This window comes from Trifolium pratense, linkage group LG3 (assembly GCF_020283565.1).
Source record: "Trifolium pratense cultivar HEN17-A07 linkage group LG3, ARS_RC_1.1, whole genome shotgun sequence".
In the NCBI taxonomy this organism is placed as follows: Eukaryota; Viridiplantae; Streptophyta; class Magnoliopsida; order Fabales; family Fabaceae; genus Trifolium; species Trifolium pratense.
The window spans coordinates 20,975,411-20,995,818 of record NC_060061.1 but is presented as its reverse complement, the minus strand read 5'-3'; the positions used below and the strand labels follow the sequence as shown (position 1 = coordinate 20,995,818).

Sequence of the window (20,408 nt, the reverse complement as noted above, 5' to 3'; positions counted from 1 at the left end):
GAATCTGATCTTTTTCCTTTTCTCTGAGTTTGGACATCTCATTTGTCCATATATCCACAAGTCCAGACATCACTATTATAAAGACAAAAAAGCACTTATAAAAATTGGTAAGCAAAATAGTACTTGATAAAGCTCAAAATTAGGAAGGAAAGACACTAGTGGATGTTGATTTGAATTTGTTTGAAGTTGAATGACATATATATATAAGGATTAGAAATTCATTCGGTTAAGTAATAAAATATGTAACTTAATGGTTGAGCTGAAATAGTGGAAAGTATTTTATCTATTTTAATAAATAAAGCTACTGATACCGTGGTACTATCAAGATACTACTAGTATAAAGAAACAACTTGCGCCACCAATATAAAAGTGGTTTTAACCTTTAACTTTGCAAACAAATATCTGTTGGCTCATTTAGATTCAGTTACGAGGTACGAGGTTTTGCGTTAACAGCGGCAGGGAGAAGAGTCTCATACTATGTCTCATCTCATCTATGCCAGGTGTGTTGTGTAAGGATGATAAATATATGCTTATCCTTATCTTTATGATGATATACATGAAAATTTCATGCATATGAAGAAATCTAGTCTACAATTAAGTACTTCCTCCGTCCCAAAATATAAGCAAAAAATGGTCAACAAAAGTGAATATATTTGGTCCAAATTTTTAACCAAATACATCAAGTTTCTTTGACTCAGTTTTGCTTATATATTGGGACAGAGGGAGTAAATCATATAAGAAACTGCAGAAAAGGCTTTTTGAAAACCAACATTTTATGGATTGGTGCTAGTTTTTCTAATTTCATAAATTAAAATACTAAAATGGAAACATTTTTAAAACTAAGGTCATCTTGTAACACTGATGATATCATAGCTTGGATCATTGTAGAGATATTATGATATGAACAACCAAATTAGATTTTCTTATTTTATTTTTATTGGTTGGAGCAAATGCCATACAAGTTCCTTCCTTCTATAGGGGAACACAAAAAGAGCACTATAATGGTAAGAGGACCTGAAAGTTACAATAACTTCAAACAGTTCAAATATGAATCACCAACCCAATCTTGAGTAGGATGGAATACATTCCATTACATAATAAAGGAAAGCGCAGTTGATTATTTGACCTATATCTATTACTATATAAATAATACAATGGATATATAAATATTACATGGATATGTGCAACTGATGCTGGACTTCAGTTTTGGTAAAATGTAATGCTCCAGCCAAAACAATGATTGGATAATCCACAGCGTCTTTTCTTTAGGCCTTGACAAGAACTGAGGATTCAAAACATACTTCTCAATGAATATGGCAGTGGAAGCTTGAGATGTTCAAAGCTGCAGTACGCATTGTTTACATCAGAAGAGAAGGCACAAAATTTTTTACATCCCCCACGAGACCAACTGTGAGCCTTGGACTTCTCTGGAGCAAGTCATGGGGTGGCAGATGCAACCCCGCAACCAAGGTGTGAAATGATAACTCTGCCAGGACAAATGCTGAAATCAAAGGGATGGCATAATCTAAACAGACTACAGTTTGGTTTCAGCCATGCTTAGATTACTGATTGGGATCATTGGTAGAATTCACGATATGCCCAGACTAATGGGACCTGCAAAAACATCGGAGTGGGGTCTTCCTTATCACAAGGAAATAATCACACCAAAGGTCCTATTCCTCACCTTGATCAACTGAACAATGCCAGAGGCTAGTTCTTGCATGATATTGGGAATGGAACTTCAATTTAAGATGTTCAAGTATGAGAAACCTCTTGAAACCTCAAATCCAGGGTGTCCAACCTTCGTACATGTTGCAAAGATTATCTGCACTAGTAGCTTGCTTTAGTAGATAATCTACTTGCTCTGCAATACTAATTTCTCTGAAATTCAAAGAAGGTTCTGTATCAGTGAAAAAATTCAGCAGAAGATTGAATTCCAAAAAGAGCTATATATATATACCCATACCTGCGTTCAGAAATATCTCGACCATCAATTTTCATCTCAACCCGCCTCAATACTGACAAGGCATAAGCATTTTTGCCTAGAGATAAGTGCAAACAAAAGAGCATATCAATTTTATTTCCAAGCAATTTTAAATTACATAAAACTTTACGAAATCAAATGAACATAAATATTATGTGGTGGGTGTAAAAGATTGCTGGCTGTTCCTGTCTAACACATTGGTAAACATTGCCACCATTTCCCCCCGTCTGGTTTTCCTAGTTCAGGAATATATTTGGGTGTCGCTAGAACAATCGTCAAAACTTAGTCTAGAGATTCAGATAACCATTAATGCAAACCTACCTGTAGGTCACCCAAAACCTTGGTCCATTTTCAAATTTAGACTGAATGATAAAGAGAAGGTCTGCACAGTAAGTCGGTCTCTTCCAAAATAAAGGGTTTTGTAGAGAATTAAAACGAAAGATAAATCATAATTTCATAAAGGCTCCAACCAATTCCCAGATAACAAAAATCAAAAGAATGCAGGGTTGGGTAAAGAAACAAAAGGTAAAATAAATCATAAAAATTAGTCCTCTTTACATTTAAGTAAAATAAAACACCTCAAGATTGAGTGTTGACTTTGCAAAAACTTTATAGAGGATAATTCTTCTGAATTCTTCCTGACATGATTAGCTCTTAACTATACAGGATAATTCTTCTGAATTCTTCATACTAAAACCTAGCGTAAGTGGTTTAAGTCCTTTAGAGTAATACATCTTTTCTTTTAATTTGATATAGGTAATATCAATTTTACAAGGTTCTTATTTTTTCACCGGTTCAAAATGAAATCCCAAGTAATTATTTTACAATGTGAAGTTTTTTTGGTCTTAACCCTCTGGTTCCCAAGGAAGGGGGCCCTTGTAATTGTAGTTTGGCCACAAGGTAAGTAAAGTCTAGTTCTCTTGAACAATTCGTCCTTAGATGGAGCTCAATCATTTGGTTACTAATGTGAGATTTATATCAAATGAAACGTGACAAGAAATAAATAGTTGAAAAAAGACTTTAGATATACCTCTTCCTACTCGAGTACTGATGTTGACGTCAGCATCGGGAGTTTCTCGGTGTTCTGTGCCATTCTTAACTTTAACTGTAGAAAGCAGATCATCTTCACCATCAAATTTGTCTAAGTTCTCATTCGATGGATTCTGAGAGACAGAAGAACTGGCAACAGATTTATCACTGTGAAAAGGCATAGCTTTGGGATGTTCAGTGGCCTCATTAGTTAACATCACAGAATCAGCACCATCAAGATCAGCTTCCAGGGGAAAAGATTTTGACTCCTCAAAAAGTGAGATTTCTTCAACATCAATTTGAGATAATGAAGTGGTATGTAAATGACCGATAAGGTTTCTGCTACTAGACACCTGTGAAAGCATATCTGTATTTTCTGCTAAATCATTCAAGCTATCAGGAAGACTAATGTCAGCAGATGTAATGTCAGATCCTGAGCTGCTACAAAAGCTGCTATCTGGTGGTGATATCCATCCTTTTTCTTCTAAAGAAAGTTGAGAAAAGCCAATAATATCTTCTGTCTTATCATCATCAGACCTAGAGAGACTCTCCCCTTCTTTACCATTGAACTCAACAGCGTCACCAACACCAGCATCTGATGTAGACAAAGCAATATCCTGTGATTTTACTTCCTGACTTTCTCCTATTCCTTCAAGAGCCTGAAAACAAAGAGCACGGATCTATATTTGTTCTTTCAAAATATGAGCAAAAAATAAAATCCCTAGACAGCTTTTCTGTGTGGATTTCCTGGTGTAAGCGCGCTCACACACACACACACAGATATATATATATATGAATGAAAAGAAGTAACCAAAATATCTTGAAATTTTCACATTACTTTGTGCAGATTCCCGGCATGGAGATTAGCTGTTCTTGCTAGCCTAGTTAACAATGAATAAAGTCCCTTCACGGCTGATGTCAAAGATGGCACCAAGGGCTTAAAGGTCTGACAAGACTCCCTGATCCTTAAACAGTATGATTGATATATAGCTTGTCCATGAATGTGTGATATTTCCTTCTTGGTCTCACTTTCCCTAGCTATAGCATCAGCCATAGCAGCTGCATCCTTAGACAACACAGATTCAAGTGGAAGAAGGATGGCATTCACCTATTAAAAACATAAAACCACCAAAATACAATTTTTCTTTAGGGGAGAAATTTGATATCAGGAAATATAGAATGGACAGTTGCAGCAGAAACCTGACTATCATATTTATAAAGCTACAAAGGGATAAGAAAAACCTCTGAAAGATTTTCCATGAGAGAAAGGTGGATCGAAGCTGCCTCTTTCCCCAGATTGTGAACATCGTGTACATCTTCAGTTATTGCAAGAACCTACAAAAACAAAGGAACCTTATGTAACAAACAATCAATGGAAAGAAGACCTAAGGTGATTAAAGGAACACATAGTAACTAATTTGTACACGTTTTATAGATCATTGCAAGCTACAGGTGACAGTAATAATCCTTTTTATGAAAAGCTACAGGTGACAGGAGATTGCGTAATTGGGGTCAATTTTCTTATTTGTACACCTAATCCTTTTATTGAATTGGGATTATTTGGTGGGAAGGGGGTTTGTAATTTACCATTACATGGTTAACAGGTAAGGGTTACAGAACTAGAAGTTTTTATAACAAGTTCATCAAATTACATTAATATTCAAAATTCAAATTCTATATTAGATTGAATGATCAACTTGGTCATGTTAAGATTAAAATTTAGAAAACAATATGCAATGCATGACATCACTAACTAAAAGTTATAATATAGAACCATATAAAGCAGTATATAGAACCATAGAAATTAGCAACTCGAAAAATTATAATAAAGAACCATATAAACAATACATGTATTCGATATCAAATTCTATAAACCACAAAGAAAACTAGTTCGGAATCACAGTAATACAAGGCTACATCAAATACTTTAAAGACTGCACCTCTTCAAGCATAGAACCACATTCTGAAGTTAAAGCAGTATGCATCCTTGAAACCTGAGCAAAAGCAGACAATGCAACACTAGACTCATACGCACAATCCCTCATTGAAAGAACTGTGCTTTGTAAATCACCTATACAAAGGTAAAGAACATATTAAATCAACATATGTAGTGAGAATGCTGCTACATCCAAAAATCAAATAAAACATGCACATGCGTGTATGAACATCAATGTCCAAATGACCAACAACCAGGATCAGTGAGATCTACCAGAAGCTGACTTTGCTTTCAGAGAGGCAATGCAGAGTTCATTGGTTGCAGTATATAATTCATTGGAAGCAGCTTCAACAGTGCATTGTGCAAGCTTCCACTCTTGTTCAGTACCTATTACAAGAACAGGAGAGCAATCTTCAATTTCATGCAGACGTTTAATTGGAGCGAAGAGATGTAAATACAGAGGAATATAGCAAACTCACGTGCATAAGAATGGAAAGTAACATCCAATCTTGTTAGTGAATTCATGTACAATTGCTGCCATGTATTTCCATCAACACCATTCCTGAAGGGATATGGTTGCCCTGGTATAAGCAAATGCCCATCTCTTGATGCTTCAAACTCTAATATTGACATGCATAACTTCACAATGTCAGATGCTTTTTCTCTAGATTCCCATAAAATCTCCCTCCGTTTATTAATATGTTCATGGAACACAGGAGGAATTCCTGAATTTTTAGCTGAGGTATTTCCAGAACTACTTGAATTCGGACCCCCACAAGCCCAGCCCATTGCTCTCTCAAGCTGTCCTTCAGCTATAAGAGAAGGTTGTTCGCAAGACTGAAGGCTATCCGTTGACGACGTGATTTTTGAAATGGCAGATTGTATATTTTCTAATAACTTAGATCTGCTGAGGTTTAAAATGATTGGATACAAGCTGTCATCGGTATCCAGATACTTCTCATATGAGATTCTTCTGTTATATGATGGGTTCAAACTAACATCATGCATCCATTCCATCTGAACTACCTCAAGGGTAGTTTTTCGAAGAGCTTCTTTCAACTCAGTCACTTGTCTTTTCATGAGAGAAGCTGCTGACTTTGCTGCTCTAGCCGTTTCATGTGCATTACAATACTCTTCAAGCATATGTAAAACCTTCTTCACAGCCCCATCTTTTTTCACATGATCTAAAGCGAGTTCCTTTGACGAATCTGTTAATTGTTTCAAGTGCTCTTTTTGTCTATCTAAACAGGCCAACAAACTAGGGGCAACTCTTTCTTTCAAATAGTGACTAATGTGTTTTTGAAGTTGGATTTCAAGCTTTTTCTTCATAAAATTGAGTGACTGGTCAAAGCCTAGATTTTGCTCAACTGACGAAGCTACATCATGTATGCATGCATCAACAAAAGAATCAATAACACCTACTTTCCAAATAAAGAATGAATGGTCATCCAATAAACCTCCAACTTTCCAGACATACTCAGAAATCGAATTCCCAGAATTTATAAAATCTGCAAGAGTATGAAATTTACTCGAGGGAATCACAGCAGAACCATCAGCTGGAGACAGCATAATATCACTGGATTCTAGTTCTATGAAAGGCTTAACAAGTGCAGCCAATAGTGCTTTGCTTCCCAAAATATGTAGTTCGCTTTCTTCTTCCGCACCAACTAGAGATTGAAATTGACAATTCACTGAAACCAGGGAATTTTTAATATCAGCTTCTCTCTTTATAAGTGAAGAAGTCCTTACATCCCTCTGACTCCAAGTTTGATGGAGTTCGTCTAGTTGTCCTCTACAAGCTTCCTCCTGGGATGCAAGTTCCTCTGCCTCTTCCCATGAAAGATGATCCCTGCCCTTAACTGCGGCTTCTTCAAGAGCTAGCTGCTGCTCAGTAATAAGGCCAACCTTAACAAAATAATTCTGCTCGAGTTCAAACAGTGATGCTCTCTCCATTTCGACCTCCACAACCTGCTCTAGTGCAGTTTCTATAGACCCTCGAACCTGTGAGATCAACCCAAATGCATCCATAACTTCTGATTTTAATGAAACTGCAGATCGAATCACATCTGGCAGAACAACTTCAGTCATTTGACTAATCAATCCCTTACAGGAAGTCAAAATGGTTTTGAAAATGGAAACCCAATTACTCTCAGAAGAAAACATTGAATTATCTTTGTTTGTATCAATAGAAGGGTTATCCTTTCCAATAAATTGCCGTAGATCATTGACAAACTCTGTCAGGAGATTACATTTTTCTACTTGTTCTTCAAACCAAGCAAAAATAGTTCCCGAATCATTCCGCAACATATTGTATTGGTTTCTTCCTCCAGAATAATCACTATATATATTGAGTATTCTATGCTGAACCTCATTATAAAATGAACTTACAGCAATATTTAGAATTGTTAGTACTTTCTCCCTCTCCTCTTCTAGTTCACCTGAGAGTCTAGTACTGTTTGTCCCATCATATCTAGATTGAACAGAAGAAATTCCACCTTCCCTTCTCAAAAGATCAATGGACTGCATGAATTTCATGAAAGCTGACAAAAGATGATCCTTAGTTATCGATTCTGACTCTAAGCAAATAGAACTTTCTATTTCAGTACACTCTTTTTCCAATTTTTCTATTTCCACAGCATACTTGTCCACTCTGAAGCAAAGATCATCATAACTGCATTTGATGGAATCACTGCTATCTACATGAAATTTTGCAAAAAGTTCAGAAGCCTGCCTTCTGACAAGAGAGAGAATATCAGGTGACAGGGCATTAACAGATAATTCAAGAACTTGAGCCCAGCCATGTACCGCACTGGTTGAAAGGTAATTTAATGGTAGGATTCTTTGCAGAGCCAAGGAGTATGTTTGCAGAGAAGTTATGGCTGAAGTTAGTCCATCATCCAACTCAGCTATGAATTGAGAAACTTCCCTATCTATATCATGGCATTGTGCTTGTGTTGGCTCAGGAACGATAGTTAGCGGAACACCTGCTAAAGTAACTGCAGACGTTAGAGATAAGGCAACTTCCATGTTACTCAGCTTAAAATAAGAATTTATTTCTGGGATTAAGTTGCATCGTAAAGCATCAAGAATCCTTCCATGTTTTTCAGCCCAATTCATTGCCTCCTGAGCTTTCTCAGCAACCATAGCCTTTGCTTGAGCAAATTCCCGAGCCTGAATTTCAAACGAAGCCCGAACTTTCTCTGCATTACGGGTTGCCTCACCAACAATTGACTTAGCAGATGTCTCGTGTAATGTAAGGCTAGACCTCTCTTGGTCAGCTCGGCAGTATATAGAAGAGGCAATCTCGTATTGGTTTAGAGCATCGGCAAACCTCTGGAACATGATTCTCAAAGTCAATTCAAATAAAGAGATATTTGATCTGAGAAAAATCTAGCCAAATCCATGATCTAAATGAAGGTTATTTCATTACCTCGAGTACAGATTCAACAGCTGGCAAGCTAGTCAGTAATCCATCATGGTGCTCCTGCTCAGTTTTTGGAAACGAAAAAAATAGCTATTGATAATGTTTTAGATATCATGAAAGTATCAGAAAATATATAAACACCTATAAGTTGAATTACGACAATTTTCACACCCAAGATTCGCTAAATGAAGGTTACTACAACAAAGAATTCAAATATGAAAATACATGCATATTTATTTTAAACACATCATGCAAATTCTAAATCTATCTCATGTAACATGGATAACCTACACTGAACAATGAAACACAAGCATTCACGTGGCTGCACACATTTGTCTTAGCACTCAAAACTATATCTCAACTATGTACATGATTGCTTGCATGTTTGCTTCACTCACACTGCTATAGCCTTACTCTCACAGGCATAGCTCCATGCTACCGCACAGTCACCCCACAGAAAACCTGACTTTCCAAATACACTGACATCAAAGTTTGGAATGCAACTCATCTAATTATGTCAGGCCACATACAGACATAATTCCTTATGTAGAAGGCATATACATATATGGCTTTTAGTTCAGTAAGTACCTGTAAGGGAACACGAATTTCCTGCACTCGAGATGCAAATAGACTTAAGCTAACAGCCAACTCCATGCCTTTCCTTTCTTCACCACCAATTGCAGCTTCATCATGAAAATCACCCCGTGTCCACTCTACAAGTGGGTCCCAAACAAACACTTCTAGTAACATCAAAAGTATGTCTTTGTTCTTTTTTAGAATGCCAATAACTGCCTCACAGTTTGCTCTGAAGCTACCCTCTATTCCAGTCAGCCCTAAAGCTGCTTCAATCATATGGGTAAGACGGAAGGGAACAATCTCTGGAATTTTTAGTCTTTGTCCCTTATCGAAACACACATTGTAATCAATATGTACAATATCCCCACCACAAAAATCTATAAGAATGTTGTCTAAATGTCGGTCACCTAGTCCCAGAACATGACCAACCATACTCATTGCAGCAAGGCTTCCAGAATACCTACAGATTGAAGAAAATGTCATGATAAATTTACAGCAACATAGGGTTTGGAAATACTACAAATAAAATAGTCAATAAACAGAATTTTGTATTTGACACCTGATGATAACAAGAAGATCAAGACAACCTTGGTTGAAGGATCAAAAGTCAGGAATAAGTTAATATGTAATGAAAGAATCACAAGCTTCCAAAGTGTAGGATGAACTTACTAAACTTACTCTGATTAAATGCAGTTCCAATCCCATAATATAAAGGGGCAAGCCAAAATATATAAATAAATCCCCAAAAACCAAATCCACACTTAGACAATGGACTTTTACAGTTGATTTTTAATCATAAATAAATGGCAACCACAAAATACACCAGTAAATGCTTAAAAGTTACATAAATATACCTTTTCATTTTTGAGCTGAAGGCTTTATATCCTTCGCTAGCACACCATAGTTCTTGGTAAAGAAGATGTCTAGGCACCTCCTTCATGAGATCAAGAAGAACTTTATATTTGACTTCGTGGGGCCAATCCCTTCGTGAAATCACTCTCTTAATGCCTTTCTCTTTAAGTGCAGGTATGATCTTCCCATAAAACATATCACTGGGACGAGGAACAGGTGGAGGAGCTGAGGATTTTGTATTTGCAGTGCCCAATGCCAAAAACTGTGCATGCTGGGCACGGGTTTGCCAAGATTTAAATACACTGTAAATACTGACTACATTGTCCACCCACTGGATAAGGCCAGCCCGACCACTGATTGGAGTCACAGAATAATAGTGAATGCCAAGAGATTTGCTGCAGGTAGAAGAAGAAGAATGCAAAAAACCATTTATAGCCTGCAGCAACTGCATAATTCTGGCATCAAGGCGCAAATCTTCTCGTCCTTTAAGGAGATAGGTATACTTTTGACCATCCGAACCAAGTATACACAGTTTCTTAGGCTTAGTCTTAGTTGACAAGATCGTGACTTGTTGGAGAAAAGAAGCAATAGTGACAACCCCTTGAAGATCAGTTGCTTTGCCAGAATCAGGTACTTTCATCTGCTTCTCAAGACCCGGCATCGGAACATCTGAAGATGATAACAGAGCCAAGCGTGGTGCAACTTCTTGTAATGAAATTGAAGATTTCCTCTGGTAAGAAGCCAAGGATGCAGCAATACTATCAAAAGGTCGCCATACATCCCCGAGTGCTGTAGAAGATGATGGAGGAGTCTTGAAGGATACAATAGCTGATTTCAGTGGGTCTTTATACTCTTCTTGGAACCAAGCTTCATGAGGAGTTTCAGGTTTTCGAGAAGTTGAAGCCAAACGACGTTCCAACGCCACAACTATTGGAGCCATCATTGCAGAATAACGAGCAGAATTTATCTTTCTCTTCTCATTGTGACTAAGTGTGACATTTTCTGCAATTCTTGCAGCCTCCTCTTTAAGCACGTTTATTCGCCTCATCACATCTGCAAAAAAAAATATTGTTAGGCCCATTTCTCTTAACTAACAGGAAATTCCAAAGTGTACAGTAAAAAGAAACAATGAAATTCATTCGTTAGACATTAAAAAAGAGTCAATAATTATTTGATGTAGTTCAATGAAAGGTTGTTCCATGATCAATGAAATGTTGGAATATAAGGAAAACGACCTGTGTGAAGATCCTGAAGAGTACTGAGCCATAATTCCTCCCAGAGAACAGTAACATTTCCAAGTTCATTTATCATCAGCTGCACATCCTGAACCAGTCGAGGGTAAAGCTCCCTCTGCATGAAACAAAATCTAATCATCCGACATGGTACTTTGACCAAGTAAGCTAAGATAAGGTCGGTATAAAATCAATAACTGCAATTGATATATTAGTCAAACTATTGAATGTATGTTGTGATAAAGATGCCTGGTCAAACAAAGGAGTGCCCATCAAGATGCATAATCAGCTGAAAAACATACTGATATCTACGTGTCCCTCCAAATCTAATTTAACACTCGGTAGTGCATAATTTGATAAGTATGCCAAGTCACTTATGATGACATTCACTGTAACACACTAACACTTCAAACCCATTTGAGGACAACAATGCAAACTTGAGACAGAACTGCTACTGCTAGGTTGCTACTCTGTTGCTATAGGTTCAGACTTCTGAGCACTTATTTTGGGATGTGAACCTAAACTTATATAATATATTGAATTGAAGAATGGCAATGCTAATGAGAAAATAAGTGATTTGTCGTGGAACGTTGGATTAAGCAAAATGAGTAGGTACGATTTGGTGTCGAATTAAATTTAACACCTAACTTAATTTGGCACCTAGTGTCATTTGATCCGATCTCATGTATATATAGGATAGGCTCTTATACCATCTTAGAGTTTGGATTAAGCCTAACTCTACCCTAAAAAACTTGTAAAGTGAGGGATTTCCAACATTTATAAAGACTTTTTCAGACCATTTCACATCCAATGTGAGATTCTTAACACACTACCTCGTGTCTGGATATCTGGTGTGTGACCCAGATGGTCCAACGAATCTTGAATAGGCACTCATACCATCTTAAAATTTGAGTTTGGGTTTAACTCAATCACACAAAATTAGCTTGTAAGGTGAAGGATGTCCACCACTTATAAACTCTTCTTCAGACCATTTCACATCCAATTTGAGATTCTTAACGCACTACCTCATGTCTAGATATCTGGTGTGACCCAGATGGTCCAACAAATCTTGAATAGGCAATCATACCATCTTAAAATTTGAGTTTGGATTTAACTCAATCACACAGAATTAGCTTGTAAGGTGAAGGATGTCCACCACTTATAAACTCTTCTTCATGCAATTTCACATCAAATGTGGGATTTTAAACACCAACTATCATGAAAATTTAAGGTATTAGGTAAATCTTCAGGATTGGTTTTATTATTCTACCAAAAGACAGCAAACCAAAAGAAGATGAAAATACAAAACCACATTGTTTGCCAAACCCCAAGATATTGAAAATTAAGAAAAAATAAAAAACATTAAATAAGATGGCATGAGTGTTATCTATACAAACTTTTTGTTTTTAAGAAGCACAGTACTAATCTCCCACTACGAGAAACAAACCAAATCAAAAAACACACAACAAGGATATGTCAGTTATCCCCAATTATAGAGTCAAATAGACCATAATGGTGGTCCTGATGGTAACACCAAAATTGCTTCGACTTGTTCCATAATGACATCAATTCCTCAATTTGAGTTGAAGAAACCGTAGAAGATTGAGTTAAATCATGAACTTAAATATCCAGGTTGATAAGTTTGGATTGTATATGTTTTCTTATGTTGTCATTTTTTTATTTTCTAGGTTGTTTATTTAGGTTGCATATATTTATAATTAAGTGGGTCTAAATTAGCAAATTGGTGCACAACATTTAATAAAATTTACCTAACTAACCCTCAATTTTCTAGTGTAAAATAACTAAATGTCAAGGGTTTTTTGTCCAAAGTAAAAGGTGCACCTTGCTAATTTAGACCTTCATGTTTTTAAGTGGGTCTAAATTAGTTGAATTGTTGCATGGTGAGAACTTTGATGCTAATTATCCAAATGATGTGAAGAAAAAAATAACTGTTACAAAAATATATATACGAGCTGCAAAATGCAAAATAATTTTTCACATTACCAGACAACCCAGCACATGATGAAGCTCCTCTGAAGGCTTCTCTTCATAAGCATTAACATCAACTAGAGTTGGGTAAACTATAGAACAAGGAGAGTTCTTGGCCAGCATGATCAGTAAACCCTCCAACTGCTTCCGGATCACTTGTTCAGGATGAGAACTCAAACGTGCAAACAGTTGAGGTGTAACTTCCTAAAAAAACAATTCAAACACCACTTAAACAAACTAGCCTCCATTTAAAACTGAAAGAAGTTAAAGTAAAAGCTCAAAATCTAGCATGCAACCTGCCATGGCAACAAAGGAACAACCGAAAGAGAAGATTCAAGATTATCTTTCAGTTCCACACCGTAGTTGAGAAGTATATGCAATATATACAAAGTAGCCCTCAGAGTGTAGCTGCCAGTTTTTTGCTTGAAAGTGTCATTTTCAGAACCAGGCATTTGACTATGGCCAAGATGGGAAGAAGAATAAGAAAGATATCGTATGTAACCATGAGCAGCGTGTCCAAACAGGGACACTCTTCTCCTCCTCAACGACCACCAAATATCAACAAAATCATCCAATACAGATACTATGTCAGATTCTCCCAGCCCAAAGTTTGCATTTAACAAACAAATCCTTAATTGAGAAGATACGGCAGCTGAAAGACGTTCTCCACCAGAGTTTTCTGCACCCGGTGCCCCAGCAGCAGTTTCAATAATATTTACTACATGCAAAACCAATTTCTGCAGAGGATTGTCAGTACTTGAGTGCTCTGCCGAATCATGCCAAGAGCTTCTCTCTTCCTGTTCATCTATGAAACCTTCCACCTCAATTTTGTCCTGAAGAAGACAGAAAAGCAATGACTTGATTCGTTGAAATTCATCCTTGGTCAATCTGAATCTCTCAGGTAAAATTTCCGGAACAAGTATGGGAGAAAATAAGCAAGAATCCAGAGTAGTTTCACTCTGAACAGGGAGTGAGCCTCCGGCTTGCTTAAAGCACCAAGAAGCATAAGAAATCCATGATTTACCCATGGTGGGGCAAATACGAGAAGACAATTTTGTTGTTGTACCAACAATTTCCTCGATAATAGAACCCAAATTCTGTTGACAGTTTATATTTTTATTATTGCCGCCTTTGCCGATTGAAGTTGATTCCGTCATATCAAAATCCGCTAACATCTTAAAAACAGTACTCTCTGGATTCCAATCTGAAAAATCCCGCCTTAGCCAACCAGCAAGTTTCAAGCATGCTTTGGCCTTCAGAATTCTCTCTTCCACGTCAAATATTCTAGATGTTGAAGAAATCACAAAAGGACGCAAAAAAGACCAAAGGTTTGTGAAAGCATCTTCAAACTTGTTTTCAGCATACTGCAGTAAAATGCTCTCATACTGCAAATTTAAGACAAGAAAATTGCGATGTCTCTCCTCTGGGCAAGCAGATATGCTATCTTTGATATAGTTGTTCAAACGATTTGCCAGCAATAGATTTCTTTGTTTACGGGCTAAACTATGCAAATTCATGCAGAACTTTAGAGTAACCGGAGAAGTTGGGGAAATGGTTTGATAAACCCGAAGAACTTTCAGCCATGGATTACAATCTTGACGGATTTTACTAATAGAAAATGGAAATGGCTGGAGAGAATTTATTAACGGCTGAAGTTGTTTTTCCTTCTCATCAGTTGATTTAAGCTTGTAATCCTCTTCTACAAGGAAAATGCAGTGCAACTGAATAGCAAGAGGTGTTGCTTCAGCTAACCCGTCAAGTGGCAAAACAGAAAGTGGTTCCTCCAACATCGACCTCGCTTTCTGCAAGTCATGAAGCACCTTATCACTCTTTCCCTCCTTCTGAAAGAGCAACGATTGCAGAAGCATCTGCTCACTTCGTTGCAAGGCTAATTTTGGATCAAGAGTAAGCTCACTATTACTTTTAGGTGTCAAGTCAAGGCATGACCATGCAGCCTGATAATCACCCTCGTCAAAACGTGCCAATGCATGGATTGCATTAACTTCATTTCCGGCCATTGTCAGAGCACCAGAATAATTTCTACCCGTGTACTTGGCACGAAGCAATTGCAGTTCTGACAGCCAGGTTTCAAGAGATTTCCAATCAGATACAGCAGCATAACTCTCAATTACACGTGCTATAACAAATTGTATACCATCAGAGCCAAGCGAGCTGAGTGACTCTTCAGTTTCTAGCAAGTGAGTAAAGTGAGCTGCAGCATTTTCATACTCGCCTCTTGCCTGATATACAAGGCCACTTATCCATGAAAGGGGTCCAACAGTTTCACACTCGTTGAAGGACTGATTTTCATCCCCGAGTATGGAGGAGAATGTAGCTGAAACCCATTTTTGCAGACCAATCAAAGAATCTGGTTCAGCACTCTTGCAAAGAGCTAGTGAAATGTGTCTTAAAACTCTTAAGACGTCTCCTTTATTTCTTCCTCTGCTATTGTGGATGTTATCAGTTACCTGAGCCCTTGGATTTTCCTTCAAAGCTGACACAGAAAGATTCTTGAGGTCTTGCAACCGTAGTGTGCAGTATTGAATAACAGCGTCGTTGCAATGTAGAGCCAATCCAGCATTCATCATTGGTTCACATATACGAGAAAACCAATCCTCGCAAACTTTTTTGTTTGCCCGAAAGAATACAGAACTCTGACGGGTAGCAGATGGTAAAATGACAGAACCCTCATATGCATTGTATACATTTTTCTTTAGAGCCTCAACGAAATCCAACAGTAATCTCATTGGTAACAAGTGAGCACCAGAAGAGCCTATCATGCTTAAGTTACCATCATTTTGCTCATTATCAAGTTGCAAAAGGTGTGCAATGTCCAACAGCATGCGCTCTAGAGCAGCAAATGTTTGGGTAGGCCCACCAAGGTTAGTCCGTAGACGTGTAGAAATACAGTACCGAGCTGCTTCCTGTACAGCCCACCAGGCACCAGCTATATTATTGATAGAACATATTCTTTCAAGTATGCCTTCATCCACTTGTATATCCAACCATGGAAAATTGGCACCAAAATTTCCTGTTTCTTCAGGCTGATTTAAAATAGCATCCTTTGAACTCTGGCAACTGTGAATAAGGCGCTGGATCCAAGAAGAAAGAGGTGCCTTCCATCTTTGTGAAATGTAACTTAAGATTGACACCAGATGTTGTGATTGCAACTGCAGTGGCAGCTGCTTCAGGGCAAATAATTGTGTCCAGTGCATCTTGGTAGTGTTGCCAAACCCGAGATCAACAGGTCTAAATCTCCCATAATCATAGAGACCACATGTATATACGGTAGTTGGCAAAATATGGGCAAGTAGTCTCACATATGCTTCTTGTATCTCTGCTGACGGATCCCCAAGTTTCTCCAGTATCACTTCAGCTAAGGGATATAAGCATACAGGATGCAAAAGCCTTGCTTGTATAAAAATCTCCAAGGTTATTGCAACATTTGATCTTACTTCTGGTTCCCTCTCAAATGTACCACCTAAAAGTGAGAAAACCAAGTTCATGATTACACCAGCATTTCCACATGCTTCATAGGAGAAGCATTTTGTGCTTGAGATCTTAATAACAGCCATAACATTCTCACACAACTTTTGTCCCCAATCTAGAGCTGCTATTTTGATTGCCAAAGGAGAAGAAACATGAAGTGCTTTTACAAGGAGTTTGCTGTATTTTTCCAAATTCTCAGTAATCACAGCAGAGAGCCCATCATTGAATTGATTGTCGTCATCATCATCCTGTTTAGTTTGAAAGTCAGCAGAATCTTTGTTGCAATTATGTTCTCTTATGGAACACTTAATTAAGAACTCAATTGAATTTAGCCTCTCCAATGTCTTGATAGCAGCAAGCTGCAACTCCATAAAGGCTTGAATAGGAAACTCGAAAGGATTCATCTTTTCCATGATAAAGGACGCCAACTTTTCCAACCTACTAAGATACAATGTTGCTCTTTCTGTTTGGCCAATCAAACTGCTATCCCCAGCCATGGAAACGCATGCTAATAGAACTTTCAAATCAAACTTGATCACCGCAAACAATTCAAGTCTTGAAAATGTTTTAGAATCTATATCAAAATTGAACTGATCTGAATCGTCAGTATCATTTCCTATCACACTCTTCAACAGCTCCAGTTCTTCAATCAATAAGGTGACCACTTCATCGACCACTTCTGCATTCCCATGTTGAAGCAAAAAAACATAGGTAGCCGCAGAACTTCCCGTCACCAAATGATTCGGATGCAATCGCAGCTGAGAAATCGGTGCATCAAACTTCAATAACGTCCGCACAGATAAAGGGAGAAGGCCGTGTTTTTGCAATGATAACAATTGGAGATTAGTTTTCAAAACACCGTGAACTTGTACAGAAGTAACCTTCCCAAACCCTGTCTGATATTCCAAGCTCTGAAACAATATATCAAGTGCAAGAGTATAAAAACTCGAAAAGCGTTCCTGCAATATTTCAGCTAAGAGAGTCAAACACTTCCAAGAATCCTCAATCCATTCAGACCATCCAAATTTCTGCCCAATCAAAGGTAAACACCTGAGCAATCGAGGAAGCAACCCAACTAGAGGTTCCATTATTTGCTCAAGCATGTTCATTTCCAACAACCCCGAAGCAGTAGACTGCAAAATCGTTGAAAAACAAGAAAGCAAAGCTAAAAGCCTACGAAACTGTGGCAACGTTCCCGGAGTTCCTTCATTCAACAAAGCCTCCATATCCCCCAAAAACTTAGTAAGCAATCTCAAAGACATTGTTAACCCACCAACCCAATGCTTCTGAAACTGCAAAAAACTATCCATAATAACCCTTCTATCCGATAAAGCAAGATCAGGCATCAAAGCCCAACCAAGAAGAAGATCAACAATATCATGAAAATGAGGCTGAAAACATCTTATAAACTTCAACGATATCAAAGTTATAACACTCAAAAGCGTATGAAGTAACGCTAACGAAGTTCTATCATCTTCTAGAAGCACCTGACAGGCTTTAAGAATAGGTAAAGCATACCTTTCAGTTCCACCTACGTTAAGAAACTCACGAAGACCTTGTAGCGCGAGTTCTTTGGTAGCGTCAACGGTAGTAACGTTGCTAAGTAACGGTAACGCCCAACCAATAAAACGATCAACCAAAGAATTAAGTATGACATGGTTCTGTCTACCGTTAGATGGAACGGTAACGGGAATTGAACAGATTATAGCACAGAGTGCTCCGTGTGCTGTAACCGCCGCTTGACGAACCTCGAACGATCTGAAATGAAATTGAATTGAACGAATGAATGATAATGATTATGATAATGATAATGATAATGACAATAAATTGAAAAGGAAGAGGAAATTAGGGTTACTTGTCGGAGAGGAGTTGGGAGAGGTTTTGGGAGAGGAAAGTGGCGGAGTGAGTGATGAGAAGGGAGTTGTGAGGGTGGAGGATGGCGCGGTGGAGGGAATTGAGAGCGGAGAGACGAGAGGAAGGGTCGTCGTCGGAAGAATCGTCTTTGAGAGCGACGGAGAGAAGTGCTGCTAATTGCTGTTGTTGTTGTTGAAGGCCTTGCATATCTCTTGTTACTATTTCTCTTCTTCACTCATTGTGTTAAGTGATGAATGAAGTAGTTTCTGTCTTCTGACTATTTGTGCTTTCTCAGCTCCGTAAACCTCAGGACAAACAAAACAAACACCTTTCTCTTAAATTTCAAAGTTTTTTATTTTATTTTATTTTATTTTATTTTATTTTTTAAAATTATTTGCTAGACTTAAATGGATGAGAAACTTTCTTAAGATTTTTTTTTTTTGACTTAAATTATTTGTTCATTCTCTGGGATCACTATGGATCTGGAGTCATACATGCCTCCAAAAGGTATCTCGGTTATCACACTAGGGTGGGTCGAGGCGTACAGACTCTGTCAGAGTCGGCAGAGTCAGTTGTTGTGATTACATCGACGTTCTCAATCGATATTCTTGCCCTTGCTGATTACGTTTCTCGATGGGGAGGATCTCGCTCGCTGTTTTTGGAAGCCCTCAAGATGGCAATTAAGACTTCAGACAAACCTTTAACATATTTAGAAGTTGTGAAAGTCGTTAATTTTTACCTGGATTGTTACCGGAGCCAAACCAGTTGTGATATTCTTAAAAATGGGGGTACAAACTTGTTGCCATCACCAACTGCGTCATTATTTTGCACAGAAGAGATGTGCAATGAATTGTTTTTTGATGAGGCTCATTTTTCTGGTCGTGGAGGTCATAGCCGACGGAAAGCCCTCAAGATACTTAAATAAATATATAGACGTAGCCTTCTCGTGTTGCTCATAAAAATTCATTCATGTTTTTGTTACATTTTGAAAGTTTTTTCTGTCTCATTGAAATATACTATGGTTTGAATATTGTCATCTTTAATTAAGTTCTTTTAATTAGGCTTTTTTTTTTCTTTTGTAGTAATATTAACTTCTATTAAAATTAAAAGTTCTTCTAACTTCTATTATGAATGTTTTATACTTTTTCCCGGGTACATTGGTCGTCACTCATACAAAAATCTCATTTAATTAGTATATTATTAATATGTTTTTGTACTTTTTCACATGTCTTTTATTAATATTAGTGGGTCAGGCATGCGTGTTCCGCGCCTGCATGTGTCTAATTTATGTCCAATTAAAAAAGATATGTTTGTTTGTTATAGTGAGTTTGTTAATAAAAGATTTTTTTTGCTAAAAAAATATGTGACTTATGTTATGGTGAGTTTGTTAATAAAAGTTTTTTGTTGCTACTAAAAAAAATCAAGGGTATTGTTGGTATTATGAAAAGTTCACACCAAAACTCATTTATCCTCTTTATATATAGTATAGATATAGATATAGATACACCGAATACTGTATGTTTTTGTACTTTTTCACATATCTCATTCAATTAGAATACTTTATACGATACTCGGTGTATATATATCATCAGTTTATTTATCGATCTATATGGGAACAGACCCTCATTTTGAAATTCAAACTATCATATCCCTTATATAGTCCCGAATAATTTACTGATTATTAATTTTATATATATATATATATATATGTGTGTGTGTGTGTGTGTGTGTTAATTTTACTGGGTTTCGAACAAACACCTCGTTTGTTGTACAGTGAAGAGAATGAAGACATAAATATGTTTGGCTCATTAAATTAGTTGTGTTGTGGGTTACGTTCCAAAAGAACCATTAGTTATGTTGGTGTATTTTTTTTTTTTTTTTTTTTGGTCAAATTATGTTTTATGATTGTATGATCCTGTTTATATATCAATACAAAAACACAAATTAAGGGATGATCAATACTTGAAACACATATTTATGATCAATACTTAAAACACATCAACGATGATAGAGAATATGTAATGGACTTTTATTATGTAATCG

At 37.2% G+C, this 20,408-nt stretch overlaps 1 protein-coding gene across 3 annotated transcripts; it reads right to left on the bottom strand.

The window, feature by feature from the left end:
* Positions 1 to 1,005: 1,005 nt before the first annotated feature.
* LOC123913171 (serine/threonine-protein kinase SMG1-like) lies at positions 1,006 to 18,698 on the bottom strand. 3 transcript variants are annotated; one of them, XM_045963783.1, is made up of 15 exons: positions 18,367 to 18,698; positions 13,319 to 18,269; positions 13,038 to 13,226; positions 11,037 to 11,151; positions 9,804 to 10,854; positions 8,962 to 9,409; positions 8,380 to 8,463; positions 5,429 to 8,282; positions 5,223 to 5,336; positions 4,954 to 5,084; positions 4,256 to 4,348; positions 3,852 to 4,121; positions 3,015 to 3,672; positions 1,967 to 2,042; positions 1,006 to 1,881 (listed from the first exon to the last, which is right to left on the bottom strand). In XM_045963783.1, exons 1-15 carry the CDS (start codon positions 18,570 to 18,572, stop codon positions 1,782 to 1,784), a joined length of 11,340 nt encoding a protein of 3,779 aa, XP_045819739.1. In that variant the 5' UTR covers positions 18,573 to 18,698; the 3' UTR covers positions 1,006 to 1,781. The 3 variants fall into 3 exon arrangements, with proteins under 3 accessions (XP_045819739.1, XP_045819740.1, XP_045819741.1); XM_045963784.1 differs by having other exon boundaries at positions 8,380 to 8,433; XM_045963785.1 differs by lacking the exon at positions 18,367 to 18,698 and having other exon boundaries at positions 13,319 to 17,803; positions 18,030 to 18,163.
* Between the last annotated feature and the right edge of the window lie 1,710 nt (positions 18,699 to 20,408).